This window comes from Stenella coeruleoalba (genome assembly GCF_951394435.1).
Source record: "Stenella coeruleoalba genome assembly, chromosome: 12".
Taxonomy (NCBI): Eukaryota; Metazoa; Chordata; class Mammalia; order Artiodactyla; family Delphinidae; genus Stenella; species Stenella coeruleoalba.
This window is the reverse complement of record NC_137158.1, coordinates 65,074,391-65,101,525: the sequence shown is the minus strand read 5'-3', so window position 1 is coordinate 65,101,525 and position 27,135 is coordinate 65,074,391. Positions and strand designations below refer to the sequence as shown.

General features: G+C 41.4%; 1 protein-coding gene across 1 annotated transcript in view; it reads right to left on the bottom strand.

Annotated features, from left to right (window-relative positions):
* ARFGEF3 (ARFGEF family member 3) overlaps window positions 1–27,135 on the bottom strand; it is a 184,255-nt gene that overhangs the window by 93,826 nt on the left and 63,294 nt on the right. The window contains exons 5-7 of the mRNA XM_079938734.1: window positions 17,048–17,116; window positions 4,642–4,764; window positions 1,322–1,364 (exon numbers count right to left, since the gene is read on the bottom strand). Coding sequence (XP_079794860.1) covers window positions 1,322–1,364; window positions 4,642–4,764; window positions 17,048–17,116 — 235 coding nt within the window. The remainder of the gene's footprint in view (window positions 1–1,321; window positions 1,365–4,641; window positions 4,765–17,047; window positions 17,117–27,135) is intronic.

The following is a 27,135-nucleotide window of genomic DNA, read 5'->3' as shown; positions in this document are numbered from 1 at the left end:
TTAAAATAAAAACCTATGGAGAGCTATACAAATGTGCCCAAGTGTTTGATGGATGTATAGAATGAATGAATGAATGAATGACCATGAGGTCAGAGAAGATGGAGAAAAAATGGCAAGAGTATAAGAAGGAAAATAAAAATAAAATTGGAGGAGGGCAAGGGAATGATAAATGGCTGATCCTCAGAATTTAATATTTTAAATGCAGGAACAAATTGAGAAATGATAAAGTACAATGATAAAAGATAGTTTAAAATAAATAAAACCCACAAGTAGTCTTGAAACTCAATTTTAGGTAAATTTCAAATGAGTCCATCAATTTTTTTACTGATATAGATTTTAAAGATGCATCCTTAACCCAGAGGACTTTGACCTCTTATTTTAGTTTATAAAATCATCCTACGTTAAAGGAAGACATTATGGGAACTGCAAGAGCCAAAAGAGGAAGAGACTGGTGGAAAATCTTGGAGTATACACCACTGAGAGCTTCAAAAGGTGAAAGGATGCTGCAGTCCAAGAATGCAGGAGGATGTGACTAAAACCACATGCTAATGTGATGCTTTAGAAAATGACTTCAAGCAGTCATTTTTCTTTCATTTATTCTTTTTCTAACTGTGGCTGTTTAGCTACTTCTTTCTCTCTGTTTCATTCCCTGGTCTTTTTCATCTTCTCTCTACCCCGCCCCTCCCTTTCCCCATTATTAACTGGCAAAAATATCAAAGAAAAGCAGATTTTTTCCAACATTTTAAAAATTACTGAATAAAATTCAAAATAAAAATTATATTTCAGTATTTCAATCAGATAATTTGAATTTTTCATATCTGTTTCAGAAAACAATACCATCAGACATTTTGAAGAAGTCAAAGTGCTTGTCTGTTGTACGCGGACCTTTATTTTTTCCTGTCCCGTGGGTCAGAATGAGAATTCCTTACCTTGATTTCACCTGCTACTGAAACTGGGCTGTCTGTCCTTCCCTGTGAGGTGACTCATTTTTCATATCAAAAACTCGGTGTTTCACAAATACCCTTCAGGTGAAATAATGAACCTGACTTCATGAAGAGTGATGTAACTACAAAAACTAGCTTCCAGCAGGAAGGTGTGTGAAGAGTTAATTTCCTTGACACAGCTGGAGCAGGGACAAGTATGGTTGGCAGAGGGTGTAGGAACAGAAGGAAACAGCTGACTAAAGCTAAGCAGAGCCTCCAAGGAGAATGGGGAACTAACCCGAGAGCTTTTACTCAGCATTACATCCCCACCCCAAGCACACAGTAGGTGTTTTTACACCGGCTTTTTAAACTGAATGCACAGAAATCAAATCCAATACCTTGACTCCTGAATTCCTGCGGTACATCCGGGTTTTCAATTATCTAGTAAGGGAGACACACACAGGACAATTAGGAGATTCAGGCAAGAAAAATCCCAACTGTTAAACAACGGAAAGTTCTAGGAAACAAAGTGTCATCTGAGTGCTCTGGGCTCTGCTAACTTACCTAGGCGCACACTCCCACTCTTGATAGCATTTCATTACTCATGGTACTTATGAAAAGGCTGTGATGTCTGAACTGAGTTATCAGTTCCAAAAATAACTCATTCAAGAGTCCACAACCCCCTGGAAGTTTAAGGCCCACCGTGCACTTGATCATTCCAGGATGCTGCAGGGCTATGACCTGAGGCAATACCTGCCTAAACAGGTGCATTCTCTTTGCACAACAATCTGCCCCAAGGTCACAGACTGCACTCTGACTGGCACCTAATGAACCCAGATTCTTAATCGTAAGAAGAATCAGGTTCCTGGACTTCAACATACAAGTCCAAGATGACTGCGGGTCAGAAGCACCAGATTCCTAATTGATGGGGGAGTGTATTAACTTCTGACTGTCTGACCAGACCGACCCTCTAGGCCATCTCTAGGTAGGCCTAGAACTATCAGGATAGAGACAGAACCTGGAGGGAAGGGAGAATAGGAAGGAAAAGACATTTACTGGTAGTAAGATTATTTCCCATGATACGGATAATTCAGTGACTACTGAGCTGAGAACAGGAAGGCAACCCTTCAGTCTCCCCACCTCTTAGCATTGGGAGATAAACAGAAGGCATTTCCATGCCAACTAACTACCAGATATAAATCATACCATAGCACTGATCATTTTTAAACTTGTTACGGGCATGTATTTCTACTCTTCTCTGTTCATAAATTTGCAAGCTCAGCAACTTCTACAGTGTTTTGGGAAATGCTATGTTAGTGCCTACAGCTCAGCACATGGATAAATATTAAGTTCAGAACAACATTTTCTGGAGGAAATCCATCTGAATCATTTTTATGGATAGGAAAACCACTACCACCTACCCCCAAATATTTACATGTGGCATTTTTTTCTTTTTAAAATGTGTAACAACAATTTAACAATGGCTTTTGTCATCGAAATAATTCAAAAATAAAGCTCGGTAATAACTCAGGGTTTCTGAGGCTACAAAATCAAACTGAGTAATCTGCCCTGGGAGCAGGGGTTGGGAGGGGCTAGACATTAAGTTGAAGATACATTTCATGCTAAGCTTTTGGCATTCTAGATTTATTTTCTTTCCACTGTATTTAAGTCTTTCTAATTCTGAGATGGCCCATGATGTCTTTCCAGGGATGGGTCACGCTAAGCACTATACACATCTTCTACAAGTAATGCTAAGTGTCCCATGGGAGAACATGCAGCCTACTTAGAGTGAGCCTCACCATCCCTAGGGACCACTCCCCTTTAATAGCTTTTTTTAAAATAACCATTCTTAGGTGGCAAAAGTTATGTCTCCCTCTACTAAACATCCTAAGTGCTCCAAATATTAGCATCCTGAGAATCATGTATTTCTGGGACACAATAACATCTCCAGGGATCTAATGAGTAATAGAAAGGAAATTAACAGGAAACACTCATTTTCTATCTCGTTTGGGATCTTGCCTCCGGATGGGGTGAGTCCAGATGGTCAGTGATGAGGGGGACCAGAAGGTTGATTAGCCACACAGTACCCAGGACAGAGGCAGACAACCCTCTAGTTTTATCCAGACCTCTACAACCATACCTGTCACCATTGTTACAGAAGAGCAAGATAAGCTAAAAAGCTGAGTTGTTTTACTTAAAACCCCAAATTCTCCTACTTAAAAATTTAAAAATATAACGAAATAAACTATCATAATTGAAATCTCTTTGAAACTACAAAGTTTCATTTAAATGCTTCATCTTAAAGCATTAGTGTTATAGTATTTCCCATCATGTTGCCATTTAGCAAGGATGGAACATGATAATATACTAGTATCAGGACTCTCAACATCTTAGCTTTGTTTCCATTAAGAAATTTTTTTCTCTTAATGCTTTCTGCTTATAGATTTGAATTTCTTTTAAACTAATATATCTATACCGTCATATGCAAAACCTTAGTATAAATGAAATAGTTTTTAACAGAGTAAGCTAATATAATAAAAATATCTCAAGTTTAAACCATTTTTAATAAAAACTTGGGCTTTAGATATAGCAAACAGAAAAGAAAATCAGTATTTGTTTTTTCAGATTAGTGGATTTAAACAAAAAACAAAAATACACTGGCTGCCAGACTGCATATTAATAACCTGGACTGGGAGTCAGTAAGGAGACTAGGGCTTTTGTTCTGGCTCTTTCACTGATATGCTCATTAATTTTAGATTTCAGTTTCATCTCTCTGGGCTTCATCTTCCCCAGCTGTTTTTCTGAGGAATAGAAGAATTTGACCAGATAATCTCTAAGGTTTCACTGAACGCCATGATTTTCTAAAAATCAGAAAATAATTGAAGTTAAAAATTAGAAATGAACTCTTCATTTCTGTAAAATTAATTTCTGAGATATTCTGGATTGCCATTGAGATTTCCTATTCTAAAAAATAACTCATAAAGTGTTCATTTCGGAATACATCTTGCAGATTTTAAAAGAAGTTTAATCTGAATTATTAGAGGCATTTTTTTTAAAACACCAATTTTGAAGAGGAATCATCTCCTCAATTAACATTCCCAGGAGATAACATATACAAGAAGCTGATTACATTTACATTTTTCCCGGGAATGCTCATTTTAGACAAACTGCTGAAGTTTAGAGCAAAAAGCTCGAGTGGGTTTTGATGACAGAGAGAAGACAAATCCAGCTTCTTCCCTGATGGTACCAGCAGGTGAAGGAAACCTCCTGCCCCAGCCTTTTATTTCATAAACAGAAACATATACACCAAGCCTCAAAGCATGTAATTAATTAACTGCTAGAAATTTTTCTTAATTCTGAATTTACTTCTGTTTGTTAATACATCAAAATATTTTTAATAAAATTGTTCAATCAGAGATGTTTAAAACATGATTTTAAAAGAAAAGTGAATTTTAAATTAATGACTAAAAACATGACCGAAACCATAAGGAAAAATAACTCTCCAAGCTTTGGAGTGAAACAGGCAAAGACACATTTAAAGAGTTTAATTTATATAAATAAATGTTCTTCTGAACCAAGCCAGCCCTTCCTAATGTTTCAGTAGGAAGCAGCCCTGGCAGGGGGAGGGGAAAGCATATAGGATGTGGGACACTTAGCATGCGGTTACACAGAGACACTGGCAAGACCGGGATGAACGTGTGGGTACCGAGAGGCTCACCGTATTCTCCTGCCTTTGACGTAACTGTAAAGTCAAGTCACTCAGCATTTGACTGAGAGTTGCCCGCACAGCAGTGTTTATACTACGCTGGTGACAGCTACATATGTATGTTTCAATGCACACCTGGTAAAGAAATAAGACAGCAACATACACGATCTGTAGATATCAGTTCATTACCAACATGCTTTGGAATTAATTGGAGAGGATGTTAAATCTCTTAAATAGAAAGTCAGCCTGATTTAAGACTAGTTGTCAATGAGTACTACTAAATATGTATTTTAAATCCCTGGGAATTTGTTTTTAATCATACAGGAAAAGTAATCTTTCCCTAAAGATTATCACTCTTAGAAGCTTATTATTCTGAGCATCACAGAAGAATGCAAATTAGTGATTTTTAGATATGCCAAATAATTCTACCTAGAACAAACTCAGGTGGCTAGAAATTAATCAGGAAAAGTTCTCTCCATGACAAAACAGGAACAGAATTTAACTCCTGAGTTATGAAGTGCGGGGAAAGGGTTAATGAAACCCTTTCTCCTCTATAAACAAGTTTGACCTTGGATTAAGTCTCCAGCTGTGTTCTTTTGGAAACCTGATAAAAGTGGGACAGTTAGCTGTGTTACTAGGCAGCATGGCTTAGGGTAAAAATGTCCCCCGATTACTAAGCTGCATCTGAATTCGGAGAACTGTGAACGAACTATAAAAACCTGGTGAGAAGTTTCCCTGGGTGACTGCTGTCATTGATCACACCCTCTGGGACCTCTGCCAGCTGAGCTCATGCAGTTGTTACAGATGATTGGTTCCTACATAGTTGAAACCTGGGGATGCTAGCCAAGGTGACTCTGTACCCACAAAGGTGGCTCTCATCTTTTTGCTCCTAAGCTGACATTTGAGAGCCAGCAACTAGCCTCTGGACTGCAGCAAGGACTCCTGTGAAAGATATATGCCTGCCGTTAACCTACTTCTGTTTCCTGTCCCATATCCTGCTAAGTGAACATAATGCCAGTTGTGGTCTAGTTGGGTCTTGTGAGTCTGAATGTCTAGCTGAACATGAGAAGACTCCCTGATGGCTGCTGCATGGAGAAGTCCCAATTTGGAAAAAAAAAAAAAAAAAAAATCTCTCATTTGATGATGATGTTGATGCTAAATGGCATGACTTTTCAGATTTTATTGCCTCTAATTCCTTTGGAAGCTATAGGAATGGGCATTGACAATAAATGCATGCTTTAAATTTGCCCACTTTTTCCTCTGCATAAGGTATGTTATCCTTTCCATTTTCCAAGCATATTTAGTCCCACAAAAAGAAAAAAAGGGGGATTTAATGTACCTAAATTATTCTTCTAGGAGTAACTCCAAGACTATCTACAAGGAAAATACAGGGTTCTCACCCAAATGGCAAATTTAATTTGATGATTGATAACTGAAACAAGAGAGAAACTAAATGTTAACCTTTGTTGCTGCTACTGCTTAAGCTAGACCTTTCTGCCGGGCCTCATTATAATAACCTTCCTGGTAAAATTAACTAGGTAAAAGTAAATATTTTCTAACAGTTTAATTTATCTCCTATTGAATGCTTAATATTCCAAACGAGCATTGAAAACTCAACAGTGTATTTGGAAGTTGGCTTAGATTAATTCATTTTAAGTTAAAAAATAAGAGCAAGTTCCAAAATATTTGTTTTTCAAACTACCATTTAGGGTATATCAGTTTTAAATTCATTTTCTTAAACAATCATGGATTATAATGTACCTGAAGGTACAATTTATACATATTTAGAAAAAAACATGTTTTAATCTTGAAAGGCTTTTACTTTTGCATGTGATGAAATAGTTTAAAAACTGTGAAAATACATCTGAGTGAGGTATTTCACTTTGATGAAATCAAATTCTCCACAGTGTAATCAGGCACACTCGTACTATTTATACTTTAGGATTTAACAGTTTTCTTTAAATCTTATACTCTCCCAAGAAATCTTTATAACTGTTGATCTTTAAATCTCTAAGCTCTGACATTATAAATTTAAGGGGAAATTTTAAGCCTTAGACGCACTAAAGATGAGAGTAGCTATCTGGAGAGCTGAACTATACACTTAACATAAACATGATTTTCCTGAATACTGACAGCCATCTATATCCTGCTTAAAAAACTCTATCAGTCCCTTTAGACCCAAGAAAGAAGGCACACATGAAGAACTGGATTTGAAGCAAAACAAACAGTGCTGTAAGGAGATGAACTTCACAAGTAACAAATGCATTTCTTTGAGTTTTAATGTTATCACCATTTTTAAGGTTTAGGTGCTATTACTACACGTACAACACTGGAAATGACTTATTGCAAGAGGCGTTTTATTAAGGGAAAAGATAGGCATGTTTAGTCTGCTTAAAAAAAAATTAACCTAAGGATCTCATTCTACTAAAGTTGGGAGTATAAATATGGAATATAACAAAAGGGTAAAAGGGTATCCTTTTAAATATAAAAATGATCATGGGGCTTCCCTGGTGGCGCAGTGGTTGAGAGTCCACCTGCCGATGCAGGGGACGCGGGTTTGTGCCCCGGTCCGGGAAGATCCCACATGCCGCGGAGCGGCTGGGCCCGTGAGCCATGGCTGCCGAGCCTGCGCGTCCGGAGCCTGTGCTCCGCAACGGGAGTGGCCACAACAGTGAGAGGCCCACGTACCGCAAAAACAGAAAAAAAAAAGATCATGTATCTGATAATATCACTCTCTTTAGGTACTCAGAAAGAAATGCTTTATCAGTTATCCTGACATCTTCTAAAGAAAAGTTCCTTTAACTTGCTATATTAATAATAAATTGGTAAATCCGAAAGGTTTGTAGAACTACGTTTCCCCTTATAAACCTGACCATTGTAATTCAAGACCAGTGATTTTTCACTTTGTGAATGTTTTTCTTCCTATACCTCAGGGCAGTGCTAAGATGAGCACATTGAATCAGAGAAGCTCAGAGAACACCATGTCCAAAGTCAGGCTGAGTTTCTGGAAAAGGAGCTTATCAGTTTCTTCCTTTCATATATCCTGTATCAGTTCTGTCTCCCCATGCCCTTTGCTTTCGTGGTGCAGAACTGACACTTAAAAAGCCTCAGTCCTGCACCTCTGCCAGAGGCTCAAAGGGCAAGTCAAATACCTTGTGAAAAGCCACAGGCCCCTGATCGCCAGGGAATGCACGAAGACACAGGGCAGTGAGGAGTTTCCTAAGGGACATTTTGATCATTTCATGCATTTGTGGACATCTAGCTTTACGGCATGCTAGACACAACTGAGGGCAAAAACATACATCATTAATGAAGCAAAACAGACCCCGAAAGCAGGAAGGAACAAGAACAAGAAAACACAAGTTTGCAAGCCATACATAAGCAAGTTTTGTATCACCGAGTCAGCAGACTGATAAATAACAGTACTAGGTTACAACCACGGTGTAATCACTATTATTAAATATGAAGCAGCATAGTGGAATGTAGCAGATATTCGATATACATTAACCAAAGTGATAATAAGTTTTAAAGAAGCTGCCACAGCAGAAGTTTGCTTAGCTTTACAAAGAACGCATGAGCTTCGCTTTACAAAGAACGCATGACCTTCGCTTTGCTGAACTGTGCATTTACCTTCTCTTCCCTATCCGAATGGGGCTAGTGGCATAGTTTTGGTAAAACAGTGCATGGTACTGACTGACTAACGAGTTCTATAAAGAGAAGAGCTAGTATGTTTCCAACTGGAAAATTTTTACGGAGATGACAATTTATGGTGATAAAAAATAGAAAGGATCAGAGATTAAGTAAGCTACAAGAAAGCAGAAATGTCTCTTATATGAATGCTTGCTGATCACATTAGAACCAAAGGAAATTTTGATGATCACTGTAAGTCTGAACTCTGTTATATCGTGACGACAGCTCAGTGGCCCTGCCGTTCCCAGGTAAACAGCAGTAACAGTATGTGACAGGAGGCACCTCATCAAACGGGTCCTGTTGATGCAGACACACAGGCACACACACATACATACACACAGACAGAATGAACTGAAGTTGTTTTATTATTCCTAAGAAATACCTGTGTAAGTAAACCTGATCCCATGCTGGGGTAGGGAAATTTGCTGGTTTTCCTTTTGGATCTCAACTTACAAGGAAATTCTTAAAGTGCCCAGGCATTTACGGAAAACTCACTGGGACTTCCTTCTTCCTCCTCCATGTTCTTCCTGGCTTCAGCTGGCATATTCAAATGGCTTAAGACCCCTCAACCCCTCAATGCCTGCACCTTCTCAGGCAGAGCCTTCTGCTTTGTCTACACAGGGTCTACCAAACTCTAGCCTCTGTCCAGTGAACCAACCCAAAATGAAGTAGAGGGGATCTCTGCATTGCTCAGTGTGTCTTCTAACTCCAACTAAGTTCTTCAAGAGCCAGAGGTTAAAGGGAAAGTGGAGAATGTCTTGCAAAGGACTAGTTCGCTCAAAGCCTATCTGGCAGGAAGTAGCCGAAGAACAGACACCTTAGAGGAGTCAAACCAGAGTCAGCAAAGAGGCTGGCCCACGAGGAAGGAAAGAAAGAGTTTCTGGAAGGAAAAGTGGAGAAGCTCCTTAGAATGGGGTTTCCTCAATCCAGTAGCCTCAGCTGGTTTAATGGGGCAGCTTCCTTGGTTGGATTTCTTGCCAGGAGGTGGGGCTACCCCTCCCAGTCTTAAAGAGAACAAGACAAATAAGATGCTTCCAGGATAAATGGACCAAGTAAGTCATCTGTGTACTCTTTTTCCAGGTTATATCTGAAGACTATCTGCTCCTTAATTGTAAAATATTTTATTTGAGGTATGGCTCAGAAATAACGCTTCCACATTAGAGTAAAAAAAAAAAAAAAAAGGATCACTGAATATTTAAAGAGAAGTCAGCCCAATTAAAGTAATACTTTAGTGACAACTAGAACCGTGACATCAGAATCTTTGGCAGCAGGTCTTGAGCTTCAGTGTTTTTTAAGTTCCCTGGCATAACAAGTGGAACTATTGCTAAACTCCATATCCTCTGAGGATAACGTAATGTTCAGAAAAGACAAACTGAGTATCAATATGTAAAGACACCCAAGAAAGTGGCATATGCCCGATGGTCACTTGAATCTACGGTCACAGAAAAAGTAAAATGCATCAACACTTCTGCTTTACATGTAAAGCCACCATACAGCCATTCTCTAACGAAATGCCTTGGTAAAGGTCCAAAGTGGATGAGAATCCAAAGAATTTCAGTCAGTTGCTATATTAATATGGCAAGATTTCACTAACATTTTCTAAGACTGAGGGTAGCCAGGAAGCAATAGTATAGCATAGTGGTTAACAGCACATATTTGAAATATAAAAAGCCTAGATTTGAATATCTAAAAAAAATATTTCTTCAATATTGTTTTTTATTTATAAACAAATCAGTATAAAATAAGTCTAGATAGCAGTGGGGGGAGCTTACTTACAAAGGAAGCATGTGGAAAGTGGAGTGGGTGCAATCAGACTCCAGCCTGGAGACCCCTCCCTCGCATCCACCTTTGGGCTTTCCTGGCCTAAAATCACTGGGCAAGCAAATTAACCTCCCTTTCTCTGGGATTCTTTATATAGCTTGGTTATGGTAAAGATTAAAAGAGAATGTGTGGAAAATACAATACTTATTGACATACCCTAGGAACTCAACCATCAGTAGCTACCATTATTAACCACTGTTTTGGAATTGAGGGATGGAGGATGGATGGAGTAAAAAAGGGAGGTTCCTGAAAGTAAAAATCTTAAAGAAAAAAAAAGGTCTTTGAGAGACACTCTGCTTGAACTTGATAACATGCCACAGGGTCAAAGACTGGAAGTTTCCCATGACTAAGATCAAACCAGCAAATACACTTTACAAACAAGGCTTTCTCACTTAGAAAAATCCCACAGAGCAGCCTTCAGCAGGCATGAGAATATGCTCCAAATCTTACCAATGAAACAGTATCATTAACCATCTTCAAATCAGCTTCACAGCGCTTCTGGTTTTGCACTACCTCTTCCCAAGGCCTTGGCGATTTTTACTTCGACAGCTTTTTCCTACGTTAAGGTAACTATCCTCGGAACACTCAACACATCTGCTCATTTGGGCATAATAGTAGGAGAAATACTAAGCGTCCAGCTTTCAACCAATGAAGAGAATTTTGTATCCATACAGAGTTTTAGTAATGATAATTCATGAAATTAAACAGAAAACACATGTTGGATATTTCATAACTGTCCAATTCTAAATTCGGTTGATATTTATTCCTCCTGCATCATAGAAGACCCTATTCTGAAAAACTGTCATTATTGCAGTTTAATAAAGTAAGTTAAAGTTAGACACACAAATGAAGGCTGCCCTCTTAGTTACATTTTCAGCACTTAATGATCCTTTTATAGTTTCAGCAGTACCTTGGGAAAACAGACTCATTTTTCATACTTAAGCACACATCCCATTTCCTGATCAACAGGTTCCAGGGTAAACACTATTCTTGAGTAACAGTCAATGCAGACAGAGTAAGAAAGAAGAGAGTGTGTGGATTTTCTCCCAACATTTCCACAGGGGTTTTACATGATTTACTTTCAGGTCTTTTTATAAATTGTTTCCAGCTATATCAAAAGTGACAATAGGAGAAAAGATTTTTTTTTCTTGAAGTCAAAGACTTATTTTTATGAGAAATTCAGCTACAACCAAGAAAGCTTCCAGGAGCTAAGTGGTAGTTTTAGGCTGAAATGTCCTGCTTTAAAAATAGAGATGCAGATTTTTCAAAGGCTAAATTAGCAGGTGGAAAGCACTTGAGAACATGCAAAAACCTGCAAAATCCTTGGGTTTCACTATGTCTACAGAATACCATTATTTTTGTGGCAGTATAACTCTCTTTTGTAGTTAATGCTTCCTGTAGATGAAAAAGTATTTCTTAAGCAACTTCTATGGTGAAAAACCAAAAGGTTCTAAGCTATTTTGCACATTTGAGGAAATATAAAATGTAGGCAATGTAAGAAAAATACTTATACCTATCATGTGTATCTGAAGTAAACAATGATTTCCAATAAGTCTACTATCCTTTCTTAAGTTATGCATACATAATGCACTTAATAATCTAACAGCTGTAACTACTGATCCATCAGCTTATATTTATAAATTGTTCTTATGCTTTTCATATAAATAGATCTACTCCATGCTCGTCTTATGCCAGATTACATAAATATGGATTCGGGGAGGAGGTATGGTTTTAAAGGTTGACAGGGCCTTATTGGCGGAAACACATACTCAGAAGGAACAGTGGGATAGCTCTGTGGCAGTTTAAACCGTTAAAGCGTTTTAAGAAATATGTTTGATATATATCAAGCAATGACAAATGGGAAGGAGAAAACGTGGAGATGATTTGGCAGGAGAAGATGATGAAAGACAAGGGAAATTAGAAGAGTCAAAATCTTGTACTTATTAGGGGCCACCATTGAGAGGATTCTGCTGCTGTGTGGGCGTCCCTACTTCGTGGAGGGGGCTCGATTAGCCATGGCAAAGAGGCATGGCAGACCTTGCCTGGGATTTAGGTCTATAAACCCAGCAGAACACTATCCTTAGATCTCATTTTAATGAGATTATACCAATATTCACTTGTGGCAGCACTTCTCAGACTTTAATACGTTTATGCATCCCACGGGGTATCTTATTACAAGGCAGATTCTTATTCAGAGGCCTGGGTTGGGGACCGAGGACCTGCATTTCTAACAAGCTCCCAGATGCTGCCATGCATCTGCCGGGTGGACCACACTTGAGGCTTTAGAGCATCACAGCTCCTTTCAATATGGCTTTACAACACAGCTTGTTGGAGAGAACAGTAACCATCAGAGCAGTGATTTTCAACTTGACTTCTGCAGTAGAATCAACCGGAGGCCTTTACAAAATTTGTTTGCCCAGATCCCTCCAAGACCAAAAAACTCAGAATTTCTAGGGCAACTCTAGGCATCTTATTTTTGCTAATACTTCCCAGGTGATTCGAATATGCAGCCTTTGAAGAGAACCCTCAACATAAAAGTAGGGCCTCTGATGCTTTGCAACTGTAAGTATCCCATACGTAAGAGAGTTCGTTTCAGGAGGGTAAAGAGAGGTCAAAGTTTAATCAAGTAACTACTGAAAATAGTCAGCCTTATACAGGAACCTATGCAAACTTGTATAAGCCTGTCTCTAGTTCTGATCTTTAATCATTGTTGGTGGTGAACTGAGGCATACTATTCTCTTAAGAAAAAGGATCTATTTTAAAGATAAAAGGCAAGATTAGTTTAACTTCAACACTGTGTCTGCAGGGTGCTCACGCCTGGGAATGGTCTGGATGAGGGGAAGGGTAGCCCCTTTGAGAACTACCATTGATTTCCACGGGGCAAGTGTAAGGGCCCCTGTGAGTGTCCCTTCCACAACCAAACTATGACAGCACGTGCTACAGGGTATAAAGACCAAAAGCTCAGTCATACCGACCAGTCTTGCTTCCTGGTTCTATCACTTCCTAGCTGTGTGGCTAGTACAACAGTACTGTTGTGCAGATTATATGATCTAATACAGGGAAAGTTCTGAGAACAGTGCCTGGCAGAGAGCTAAATATGTACTAAAGGTAGCCATGTAACATTGTCTTAGCCATGTAATATGTACTTATCTCTTGCCACCAAGAGTGATGTTATGTTCTCAAGCCTCCTCAGAATGATCAACTCTAATGGCCACAGAGAGCCCAGAGCTCTAGCTAATGCCTGGTGGAAGTGCTCCGAGTTGCTGCCAAGCCTGATGGATAAAAGATCCACTATTCTCAGCAGGAGAGCGCTTTCCAGGGTGTTTTTCTCACTGGCTTTCTGATCGGTGCCACTGGATAGAGTGAGCCCCTGGTGCTGGCATCTGCATGCTCGTCCTCTGCTTCTCTCAGCAGCCTGGCGTGCAGATGTCCTTACCCCTGGACTGGCCAGCTGCAAGAGTTGGATTCTTACTCCCTTCAACCTGGTGTCCACGCCAGGTCCAGGCTAGCAGAGAGGAGTGATTCTGCACACTGCCATTTATCAAAAGCACTTTGAAGGGGTGACCATTGTGGTCCTTACAAAGCAGTCTCCATCCCCCTGCTATGCTGGAGAATCTGCTGATGTTTCCAGTCACCAGAAAAGAGTGGGGCACCTAAGTGAGGGCTGGGGGAACCTGCAGCCTCAACTGTTAAGTTCCACCACGGACAGGGAGGTGGTAGGACCTTCTCGTGGATCTATAGGAGAGGTGGGACCTAAAAACATCTTCTGGGAGCCTGCACACTGTCAAGGGAAGGTCCCCGCTATCAAATACAGGATGAAAAGTTTATTTCTAAGATCTCTGCCAAGTCCTTCCTTCAGAGGAATGCAGTCCGAAGCCTCCATCCTGAACAATAAGTCAAAGCTAGCACTGGAAGTAACGCATTTTTCCATGATGGTCTGACCCCTGCTTTATGACCTTCATGCTGACATTCTTCTGCTGGGAACTCTTCCAACTAGGGGATCTCAGGAGGCTGCAGAAGGGGCAAGAAGGGGAAGTAAGCTTGCTACTGTTGTCTCAGGAACCTAAGCCCAGTTGATGACCCATCCCTTCAGGGTCCTGGCTGTGTCAACATTATTTAGTGGAAGCCTGGACGTCGTCATCCATCTGCTGCTCCAGGAGAGCAGTAGCCAACCTTGACCCAGCATTTACAATGCGGCTGCCTGCACTGAAAGCTTTTTACATGGATTCTATCTTTCTTGTCTAATCAGCACAACCATACTACGAGATAGCGAGGTAGGCGCTGTTCGCATTGCTTTTACACAGAGAACAAACACAAGCCCAGGGAGGTATCTAGGCAACACCGCTGGGAGGTGGTAAAGCCAGACTTACACCCAACCAGTGCAACTCGAGAGCCCACGCTGCCACCACCAAGCTCAAACGCCTTTATCTTTATATCACTCTTGGGCTGAGATTTAAAAAATAAATTAAAGCTTTTTTCCCTTTATAGGTTCTGGTAGAGACCACTGTGTTTTGATGTTTCATCCTATCTAGACAGGTCTGCCAAGTCTCTACTCTGGCTTCCAGACCCCCTCTGAAATCACCCTTGACTTGGGTGGCCCATGGCAGTGTGTATCTGCTGCTCGGGAATTACATCTCGAATCTTTCAGATTCTCATTCAAAAACTCATCCCTGTGAGGATGATGAAGACCTCACCCTCTCAAAGGGAGCTTGGGAATCCCTGGTGGCCTCCCCAGTCCTGAGAGTCCTACAACAACCCATCCCCTTCCCCATACCCGTCCTGGGCAGGGGTCGAGCTAGGCAGTGGCTGGGCAGTGACACGCTGCATTTCCCTTCTTGTCCCTTCACATGGCAAAGAAATAACAAGCCTCTTACATGCCAATCCTGTTTCTTGCTCTGCTCAAAACTACATTTGTCACTTTGAAAGCAAACCGGCATGAGATATCTAAAATAGTCAAACTCATAGAAACAGAGAGTAGAATGGTGGTTGCACGGTGTGGGGAGGAGGAGGGAAATGGAGAGTTAATATTTAATGGGTATAAAGTTTCAGTTATGCAAGATGAATAAGTTCTGGAGACCTGCTATACAACACTGCACTACGGTTAACACGACTGAATTGTATAGTTAAAAAGTTTGTTAAGGGGCTTCCCTGGTGGCGCAGTGGTTGAGAGTCCGCCTGCCAATGCAGGGGACGTGGGTTCGTGCCCCGGTCAAGGAAGATCCCACGTGGCGCAGAGCGGCTGGGCCCGTGAGCCAGGGCCACTGAGCCTGCGCGTCTGGAGCCTGTGCTCCACAAGGGGAGAGACCACAACAGTTGAGAGGCCCGCGTACCGCAAAAAAAAAAAAAAAAAAAAATTTGTTAAGATCTCATGTTGTGTTCTTACCACAGTTAATAAAAAAAAAAGCAGGGGCTTCCCTGGTGGCACAGTGGTTGAGAGTCCGCCTGCCGATGCAGGGGACGTGGGTACGTGCCCCGGTCCGGGAGGATCCCACGTGCCGCGGAGCGGCTGGGCCCGTGGGCCTCGGCCGCTGGGCCTGCGCGTCTGGAGCCTGTGCTCCACAGCGGGAGGAGCCACAACGGTGAGAGGCCCGCGTACCGAGAAAAAAAAAAATAGCAAACCTACAAATGACAAGATCACTCACAAGTATCTCTTAAAATTCAACTAAAAATACTGATAGCTATTCTATTTCTTTACTTATATAGAGTGAAACATACTAATGTGGTAAAGAAAAGTGTTCTTTCTACCTACATAAATACTCATTTGAGAACTGATTTATGTCATAGTGAGGGGTCAGCTGTCTTTTTTTCTTGACTGACACATAAAAATGTTCTATGTGCTCAAAAATAATTTTCTCTCAATTTTCACTCTTCAATGCCACATAATACCATACAAGCACATGTATGAGCCAATATAAATACTACTCATGATAATGTTAACTATGTATGATGATGGATATGTTAATTAGCTTGACTGTGGTGACTATTTCACAATGTATATGCATATCGAAACATCGAACATTTTATTTGTTGGCTATACCTCAATAATGATGAGAAAAAGAGGAAAAAAGAAAACATGCCCTAAGTGTTAAGCGTCTACCTGGTATACTCAATAAATGGTAATCATTAGTGTTAAAAAAAAAAAAAATACCCATGACTGTTGATAGTTAGGCTTTCTTTTTCTCTATAATTTCAGAATTCTGAATATATCATTGGCTCCTTGAGGTCTACGTGTGTAGTCTTGTCAAAACATACAAATCCTGAAGATACTCTTTTCAAGAAGTGGCAGGTAATTCATTCTAAGCATAGTAAAGTACAGCTTTGGAATGATGCTGTTTCCAAAAGCCAAAGGCATATGCCAGACATTCAAGAAAGCAAGTTTTCTGTTGGACATACTGCTGGGAGTGCTGAAGGTACATATTACTCTAGGCTGCAATACAGATGGAAAAGAGAAGGCTTCCCAATGATCGTTACAAAATGCATTCATCAGGGTTTAGGAGACGGGGATGCAATTTAATCAATAAACATCTCCTCTAAATCTCACACTTGGTTTCTTAAAAACCATTAAAAAAAATCAAATTCTCTTCCATCAATCTTAGGAAAAATAGTAAGGGCAATACCTAGGTGTAGCAGCGTCGGGAGAACCGGTACTGTTATTTCCATGGCTAAAGCCTCAAGTCAAGCAAACCAAAGCATGCAGAGCACCGACTAAGGATGGTGGCCCACACAGCCTGCTTCCCACAGATCAACTCCGTAGCGGAAATTCCCCACAATAATGATCAGACAAGGGCTCACCCCACTGCTGCGGCTTGGCTCCACCCCAGCATTTATCCCAGGTCGGGGTAAAGCAGCTGTGAGCAGACAGCACACACAAGCAGCACTTGAGCGTCTGGGGAAAACGGATACTCACCTCCGCGATCTTCAGCACTGCGCTCCCATTCAGGTCAAAGGTTGGGGTGTACGTTATGCAGAGTAAAACCTTTAACAGCCAGGAGGCAGAGGAGGAAGGAAGAGAGAAGGAAGTAAAAATTTAGAAATAAATTTCCACTTTACATGTTATTAGTGCAGTCCTGTTTTTTATGACTCTTTCGCTCTTTGCTTTTCATATGTTTCTTTCCATCCCACCCACTGCTCTCTAATTAGTGACCACACATTGCCCAATAAAATAGAGACTAATACTTGTAAGAGGAAGAAGCATTGTAAGCCTGGCCAGAGATGGCTTTCTTCAACTCCAGGTCTGTCCAGTAATAAAGAAAACCAAATGGCCAGGCTCACTGCTAGGTCCTGTATGTGAATTACCTAGATGGATATTTTTAGTAAGCGTCATTATTACTGTCCTCATTTTACTGATAAGGAAACTGAACCTCCGAACGATTAAATAAGCTGCCAAAGTCACACAGGTACCAGCTGTGGAGCTGAGATCTGAACCCAAGTAACCTGACTCCATGCCCTGACTGACCACGCAATACTGTCTCTACATCTTCCTAGACCCAAGTGTCACTGTATTTTTCTGTTCCTGTCGCCTGCCCAGATCCACATGGGATTAGACATTCTTTTATGGGCACTTTCTTCTTTCCTTCTTTATTTCCCCCAGCACACTGCCTGGGGCTTATTTATTAGTTCCAGGTTCCCCTTATTCTCCAAGTTACATAGACAGTGAGTCGATGACATTTACAAGATCTTTAAAGACCACTAAAAATTCCACTTTCTACTTGTAGAGCTATTAGGGAATAGATCAATAAAAGCCCAGGGCATTTTAAGAATTGCTTCTAATTTTATAGATAAAAGGCTAGATGCTCCCCTGTCCATTTGGCTTCTGATGCTGCAAATTATCTCGCCGGTGGTCCCAGACATGAAATTGCTGACGTCTGCTCCTTGATCCCCAAACCCAACAGCCACGTCCTGCCTGCAGCTCGGCCTGTCAGTGGCAGCCTCAGAGGATGTTTCTCACCTGGTTCTGCCTAACTCGTGAAATAGCGCTGAAGCCTAGCAAATTTACCTAATACAGGATATACACCTGCTCAACACATCAAAAAGTATAACAGTCCCATGGAACAAGGAACCTCTCCTAAATCGCTCAGTCTTAATTACCAGGCAGGCCAGCCCTAGGAACAGTCACGCCTTTAGAGAAAGCAAACAGGTAGGTAATTAAAGAAGGAAAAAGGGATTCTTGCCAATTTTAGTCACAAGGTTAGAATAAATTCACTATTTTTTGTTCCTTAAGGCACCTGAGAGCCAAGAGCTGACTCCAGATAAAAATCGTCTGAATGCCACGCTGGCCGAGAGAGGGGGATTGTGGGAACTACTGCCCCATGGCTTCATGGGAAAAGGCTTTCTTTGGTTTGATGACTATCTTTGGGGGTCGGAGTCTGGCATGCAAGGAGGGATGAGAGCTGAGGACAACAGTGTCACCAGGTCCTAATTTGCCTGGGGAGAGGCCATGTCTTCTAATGCCTCTGTACTTGATGGTATCTCTGCCTGACACCCTCCTACCCTGGGATCCTCCTAGGCTTTTTCCTCATGTGGCTCATCTCTTGGCTTCTTGGTGGTCTCAACTCAAATGTCGCCCCTCAGAGAGGCTTGTGGCCCTCCCTGAACACTCTCTCTGAAATGGCCTCTCTCACAGCTCCTTGTTTCACTTGCTTCAGAGCAAGCACCAGTCTCTCAATTACTGTTTTGTTTATTTACTTATTTATAATCTTCTCATTAGACTGATAACGTCCACTGAGCATCTGAAAGGCCCTCAGGCTTTCTCATAGGAGGCTTTAGTACTTTGATTTCTTGCTACCTTGCACAGCTTCTCTTTCTTATTTATTTTTTCTACGTCATGTTTCACGGCAGGTGGGTGGAGGGTATGAGACAGGGGCTGGTGTAGGTGGTGGTCTGGGGAGGTGAGGTGGCCCATCTTGGCCCTTGTTTTTTTAAGTCATTACGATAAAGGCTGGCAACTGGCAAGACCTTACAATATGAAACTAATCATGGCAAATTTTTGTCTGAACTGGCTAATTAATAATGTTACTTATAGGACCAATGATCGACTTCCTGCCTTCCATCGCTCCGTGCATTCATACGAGGTGTGCAAGGGTAAGAAAGAAGTTTTCAAAAGCCAACCCCGTTTTCTGTGAACAAGAGCTGCTTTATGCAACAGAGGCTGGAGGAAGTGGGAGCCGCGTCTATGGTGAGGTCTTCGGGAAGGGCATCGAGCTGGCATATTTGCTAATCAAGCTTCTCAGGGGAACAGAGGAGGCTGGACTCTGCCACTGGGAAGCCAGCCAAGTGTAGAGGGAGGCCTCATAGCAACGGTCTGAAGGAAGCTGAAGATCCCTGCACCCAACTGATGCTGATCCTGTTCAAAGATCATCGAAAAACAGGCTCTCCACACCTAATGTCTGGCCACTAATATCCAAAGACTCACTGAGCTCTATGCAAAAACTAAAAACAAGAAAAAATAGCGAAAGTGAAGCATAATAATGAAGCCGTCTCCTTAAGCTCACACAACTTGTTTTTCTGGAAGCAGAGCAGGTTTTAACTCCAGAGCTGACGGTGCCCATGGCCCCTCTGTGAGTCCCAAGACATATAAAGGGCCCCCAGTTTCTAGCAAGGATGGTGCAGCAGACAGAAGTGACTTATTGCAAATGATACATGGAAAAACGGTGCCCAAAGCCTGGCAAGCACTAATTCACTGGATTCAAACACAGACCGGGTGTAGGAAATTTAGGGTGACGGCAAATTAATTTCAAGTGTCTGACTTCCACTGCGTAATGAAAGAGTAAGAAGTTTAGACTGGTATTCTGAGCACGTTGGCCTCAAGGAAAACAGGAGCACCTAAATATTGAGGACAATTCCATTAAAAATACATCCCTCACAGGGTCATTAAAGCATATGACTACATTATCACTGAACAGCAAGAACTTGAGTGACAGGCAGTGTCTTGCAATCTAGATGGTTGGTGCTGCCTCCATAAATAAGCCAAGAGGATGGGGAAAGTAGCTGCAAAACCGTCCACAGAAAGGGCACGATCGTTACAGAGGCTAATAAAAATCGCAATTATGAAAAAACAATAACTGAATAGCTACTATATACAAGAAACAACCCTGCAATTAAAAATGTGTATAGAAACACTGGATAAAACAGATTAGACTGGAAAGGAGAAAGAGAAGCTGATTATTGCAAGCATTGGGCCCAAGTGATAAGAATCTGAAAAATTTAGCCACATTAGGAACACAGAGAGACAGATGCGGATAGATAATGATGACAAGTGCAAGGTCACAGGTATGCACTTCTCATCAGGAAAACCCCAGATGAATCCTCTCCCAAGGCAAGGGCATCTTATCGTCATGATTGGGATTTCTCCATCAGGCTCATTCTGCCCTGCGATCACAATCACGACAGAGCAGGGGCTGTGATGTCAGGGCTAAAACACAAGTGTTTCAGTAACGTGACTGTGGCATGTGATTTAGTATTTAATTGCTGTGAATTTGCCTACATCCTCTAAGCCCCTTATCTTTAAAATTCCCATCCCACCTCACAAGGATATTTAGAGGAAAAATTAATTAAATGACTTTTAAAAAAAAAAAGCGGGGCTTCCCTGGTGGCGCAGTGGTTAAGAATCCGCCTTTCAATGCAGGGGACACGGGTTCGAGCCCTGGTCTGGGAAGATCCCACATGCTGCGGAGCAACTAAGCCCGTGCACCACAACTACTGAGCCTGAGCTCTAGAACCCGTGAGCCACAACTACTGAGCCCACGTGCCACAACTACTGAAGTCTGCGCACCTAGAGCCCGTGCCCTGCAACAAGAGAAGCCACTGCAATGAGAAGCCCACACACCGCAACGAAGAGTAGTCCTCACCCGTCACAACTAGAGAAAGCCCGCGCACAGCAACAAAGACCCAGTGCAGCCAAAAATTAATTAATTAAAAAAAAAGAGTACACACAGTACATATATCTCTAGGCTATCTTCTCATAGAGATTAAACAAGTCTCCATTTGATGTAACACATGGCAGCCATTCCAGTGTAAATAATTAGATGCATTTTAAGTAAAACAAAAGAAAAAAAATCAGTCAGATCATCCGCATTCAAAAGTATAAATCTTTCCAAGTCTTCATCCTACTACGTATCGCTGCCCCCAGTTCCTACTGTCTAAAGCCCTCGTCATTCTGACCCAGCTCCGCTTCCTCGCTCCTTGATGTTCTCCCTTTCAGGCCCCAAATCAATTCAAGGCATTATTCGCCAAGGTTCTAACTGCTGTGGGGTCACAAATATAAAGCAAGCACCATCTTTACCATTACAAACTCACCATCTATTGGAGAAATGAATACTTGTACAACTATATTTCATGGCTGACTATAGAGCGCTACTGCAACCGTGAGGTATATGATAATTCTTAAGGTCAGAAGACATCTCAACTTCGGAGAGCAGAGAATTCACAGATTAGATAATGTGTGAGCAAAGCACTGATACAGGAGAGAAAAGGGAGGGACAGATGTACCAAGCAAAGGAAATGTTGTGAGTAAAGGTATGAAGTATGAAAGCAGAGGCTGGAGATGGTGCTAAAAAGGTTGGCTGGAACCTTATTACACATCGACTTAAATGCCCCATGTTAAGTCTTTTGCACAGATTATTTTAGGGCTGGTTAGGGCAACAAATCACAACTAAAACTAGAGGTAGGGACTTCCCTGGTGGTCCAGTGGTTAAGACTCCAAGCTCCCAAAGCAGGGGGCACGGGTTTGATCCCTGGTCAGGGAACTAAGACCTTGCATTCCACATGGCACAGTCTAAACAGACAGACAAACAAATAAAAACTAGATGTACTGAGGCAAACTGGAAATCAGAGCAATAAAGCAGACAATATGTTGTAGATGAATTAAAGACAGAGCCTAGTCATTCCAGTGGCAATGAACTGACTGGGGTGCATTGGTGAAAGGATGAAGGGAATTCACAAATAGAAGGCAACGGTCACCCATATATGAAATCTGGGTGTCACCCAACCACTGTTCTCTCCCCACCTACTCCCTACCATTCTAGTCAACCTGGTTGAAATTTCTCATATACCCCTATTCCCATATATTTCATAAAGCTTTATATTAGATAATAAAGTAACATGTTTTAGAGAACAAAGATACACCTTGTTCAAAATCCGTCACATAAATATTACTCTACAGATGTGAATTAATCCCAGAATGGGCAGAAAACGCAAAAGGCTTATTCCATAGCATTTATTTGGAGCAGTTTAGATATACTACTTAAATCTGGGTGCCCTCTCCACCGCCCACTAGATTTATGAGCTCCTTGGTAATAAGGTCTAACTTTTTTCTTTTTGCGGTATGCGGGCCTCTCACTGTTGTGGCCTCTCCCGTTGCGGAGCACAGGCTCTGGACGCACAAGCTCCGTGGCATGTGGGATCTTCCCGGACCAGGGCACGAACCCGCATCCACTGCGTTGGCAGGCGGACTCTCAACCACTGCGCCACCAGGGAAGCCCAGGTCTAACTTCTTGATGCACACCATGTTTATAGTGCCTTGCCAGGCTCTGGGAGGTGTGGTGAGTCCCAGCCCACGCTCAATCCCTCCTATGCATTGTCCACGTGAGTAATCAACTACACAGAGTTTCAGTGGGATTGTGCACCTGTGTGCCTAGTCACTATTGTAAAATGTGTAGGCAATGGGATAAGACAGGCCGGTGACACAGAAGGAAACTGTCCTGGGAATCTGAATGTCAGATCCAGGTGGTGTGACTGGCTAAAGGCAGTTTTTGCAGCCTTATGGGTAATAATACTAGAGCTTCAGATGACCTCGTTAGGGTAATCAGAATTTAGTGAGCCCCCATTCAGGATGTCCAGCTATTTGGCAGGACCTCAGGCAGGACAGGGAGAAAAACATCTCTACCAACCAGAGGGCATCTCCCGTGAGACTTATAGAACATCTGTTACTCTCTGCTGAGAACCTATTTTTTTTTTGCACTAACACAGTAACTGGTAACTTATGTAAGATTTCTGAGTCACAGAGCTCATTTCTGCTAAAGTTCCAAATGAGTCCTCTACAGGACCATTTGCAAGGGATGAAGGAGTAAAGAAATGATTCCTAAGCTTACTGGATAGCAACTGCACTCCCACTTTATCTCTCCCTTGTGCTGCATCACTCAGGCTGCCATTCATTCATTCATTCCACAAACACTTACTGAGGTGTGACGAGTGCTCAGGCCTAGTGCTAGGTGTTGGGCATACAGGAGGAACTAAAAAAGATACCCTGATCCTTGCGCTCTGTAAAACTAACATCTGATTTCGAAGACAGTGACAAAACAAGGGATTACAATAAGTTGTGATGAACATGATGACTGGGAAAATGCACTGGACTCTGAAAAGCATATCAGGGTCTAACACACAGTACACTTGTAATGTTATACTCATCCTTTTTTTTTTTGGCGGCACCTCCCGGCCTGTAGGATCTCAGTACCCCAAGCAGGGAGTGAACCCGTGCCCCCTGCACTGGAAGGTGGAGTCTTAACCACTGGACCACCGGGCAAGTCCCCATACTCATCTTTAACGGAACTCTAAATTTATGCTGTAACACATATAATTAAGGAGTGAAAAACCCAGGGAGGAAGATGAGGAGACCATCAAGAAGTGAGCTAATCCGTGGGAGTCAACCTACCCTAAGGCACACTGGGGACACGGAGGCATGTTGAATGAACAGGAATCTTCTTTTCCTTACACTATTAAAATATACATTAGTGCTTAGTTTACACATAAGTGCTTCCTGAGGTCACTGTAGTTTCATTTCTCCAAATATCAGATGCTATATATAAATCAAATAATCTACTATAGCTCAAAAAAGTAACTCAAAACTTGAGTACAGCCCACAGGGGCTTTGTCTTTCCCTTATTCGAAGAGGAGCAAACTCTCTGGAAATCCTTGATGCCAGGCACCGTTTCAAACCCCAGCTCTGGTTCTGGCTGAAATTTTCGCTTTGTTATTTAATGCACATTCCCTTCTGGCCTCTCATGTATATTGGCTTGAAGATTCATAAACTTAAATGTATTTGCATAATTCCTTTTCTTGAGAAACAGCCCAGTTCTTTTTTTTTTTTTTTTAACTCCGTTAAATTTGGCAAAAACAAGGATGGAAAATTCAGTGACAAGGACAGGAATACTGAGACACCAAATGCCTTTCTCTTGTGTGCAGGGCTTGCCCCCCTCCTGGGGGTGCAGCCTTGTGATTATGTGCTGCTGAAAGCCTACCTCGGCCATGAAATAGAAATAGATGCTTCCCCTCATGGTGCACCTATAAACAACAAAGCAGGCTCAGTCTCCTGCAGACAGCAGAAGGGCAGAGTACACATCTTTAGTTTGGGGGGTGCAGTATCACAAAGTCAACAGAGAATTTCAGAGGCCATCTTCCTATGGTCTAAATTTAAAACGTGGATGGCCAAAGATAAGCATTTTTTTCTTGTCTTGATCAAAGTTGCTCAACCTCAGAAATACCGACATTTTTGGGCTAAATAATTCTCTTCGTGGGAGATTGTCCTGTGTATTATAGGATGTTTAGCAGCGTCCCTGGCCCCCATAACCTCTAGATGGCAGTGGCTCTCCCTCCCCCAGCTGTGACAACCAAAAAAACGTCTCTAGACATTGTCAAATATTCCCTGGGGGACAAAATGCTCACCTGTTGAGAACCACTCTTAGGTCATTTATACCCCATGCCTTGTGGATATAACTGAGAATCTCTACATCACCCTGCTTCCAAAAGCCTCAGAGCTAGAATGCAGGACTTCCAGAGGGGACCTGGGGTGAGCCACTGATCCTTCACCGGGCTTCAGAGATCCTGAGTTGAAGGTAACAACAAGGCTGTTGTTGAGCCACACCCCAATCTTTATTTTGATCCAAAGAAAATGAATCAAATTATTTTAGCGCATGAAACGTCTACCACTTGACTTAAATTGATTCACATTAGGCTGAGGTGACAGGTAATTACAGAAATCACTTTCTGGCTCAACTTGCCCAAATTCTGGCAAATAGCTATTCTGAGAGGTTTTTTTTAGTCAGTAGAAGGTTTTTCTAGAGCTCATGAGTCCCCAGTTTGGAAAACATTGCAAATTACTTATTGGTTTATGGTCATGTCTCAGGTTCTTTCCTGGCCTTTATTTGTTGCCACTAGTAATAAGTTTAATATTCAACATACACATCAAATGTGCCCTTAGCACCTAATTCTAGCAAATAGTACATCAGTGATATCTGTAGAAAAAATATGTAAATATTAAATTATAATGAACTTGAACTTAGCTAATTTGCTTGAACAAATAATCCAATCGTTCTTATTCTTCTTATCTTTTCCCTCTAAACTCTCTTCCTTGGCAAACTCTCCTAACTCTTACCTCTAACTAGAAGCCTCACAAATGCATTTCTAGAGCCAATATTTCCCCCAAGTTTCAAACCTTAATTTCAGCTTACAAACATCAGAAATGATATATGCAATTTCATGAAAATCACATAAACCACACTAAGTCTCCCACATGGTAAACAGCTTAACACTTCTTCCTGCTCTGAAATTCTTAATTATGCAACCATTAAAATTATCTGTGAGGGGATAAATATAGCCGTGTGGGAAATGCTTATAATCTAAAGTTAAATGAAAAGCAAAAAATAAAATCATATATACACAGTGAATGTAACTGTAAACACATAAATCAATATGATTAGAAACGCATATACAGAAGTCAGTCACAGCGATGAAATCTACAATGAATGTTTTCTATTTTGGAAAGCCTGTAATGTGAAACTCCTTGTATTTATTCTTTTAAAATATTGTAACTCTTTGATATCTGACAATATGAATTCACCATCTCTCTCCTAAGTTAGCCCCTTAAAATCCATCATTCAGCCAGAAACTCCAGCTGCAAGTCTTGATATCATCTTGGATTTTCCCCTTCTCACCTACTCACCGCCTATGCCCCCGCCCATCACCAGCTACTGCAAATCCCCTCAGCGTGCTCAGCTGCACTTTTCTGCACTCAGCTGCGGGGCACCCCTCCTGTCCCCTCCAACCTGGCTCTCACAATGAGCCATCTCGCCAGTGCCTCTGACTTGGCTCCGCTGATTCTCCAAGCATCCTGCAAAACACTTTCCCCTTCCCCCCACCTTCAACATCTAACACCCAGCTCTGCACATGTCACTTTCTTGCTACTCTGAAGACCCCCCAATCTCTACAGACTCCCGGCTACTTACTTACTCTGACCAGGCCCTCTAGAATCTGCTTCAACCTCCCCTTCAGGCTCATCAACCATTATCCCTCACTAATCCGGGTTTCTACCCTGTGCTTTTCCATCTCCAAGACTTTTCCTCTACCAAGAATGTCCAGCCTCCCTCCCAATATACATAATGAACTGAATTCCAAACATCTTTCAAAGTCCAACTCAAACAGTATACCCTCCTTGAAACCCCCAGTTGAATGTGGGTTTTCCTTCTGAATTTTCCCATTGAACTTTTCTTCTGCTACAACATATGCAACTATCTTGAATTATGGTAATTGTGCACACCTTTATCTTTTTCCTATTAGATTATAAATCCTTGTCTTAGTTTTGCTTTTAATACTATAAAGTTTTATGTATTGTTGGTAATGTAAATATATTCACAGACAATGAAATAAAGTAAAAAAAATGTCCAATGAATTATCTTTTCTAGTTTAACTGTAGCAAATTTATTTTGACCTAATCTCACAGTTAGATTTTTAAGAAGTTAATTTCATCAGTGTGTTCCGGATAACACTCTTACACCTCCTTCTCTCTTTCCCTCTGAGAGTCTCCACAGAATGGGTGCCTCATCTCAGATTGTCTGCCTATATACGCATGAGGTTTTTGATAGTTTTATACTCAGTGCTTAGAGAAATGAGCAACAAAGCCTCTTGAGACAGTTTATAAAGGGCTAAAGACAACTTGATTCTCTATATGTTAAACATTTAATAATTATAAAACTCTTGTAGAATATCCAAATCATATGAACTCTG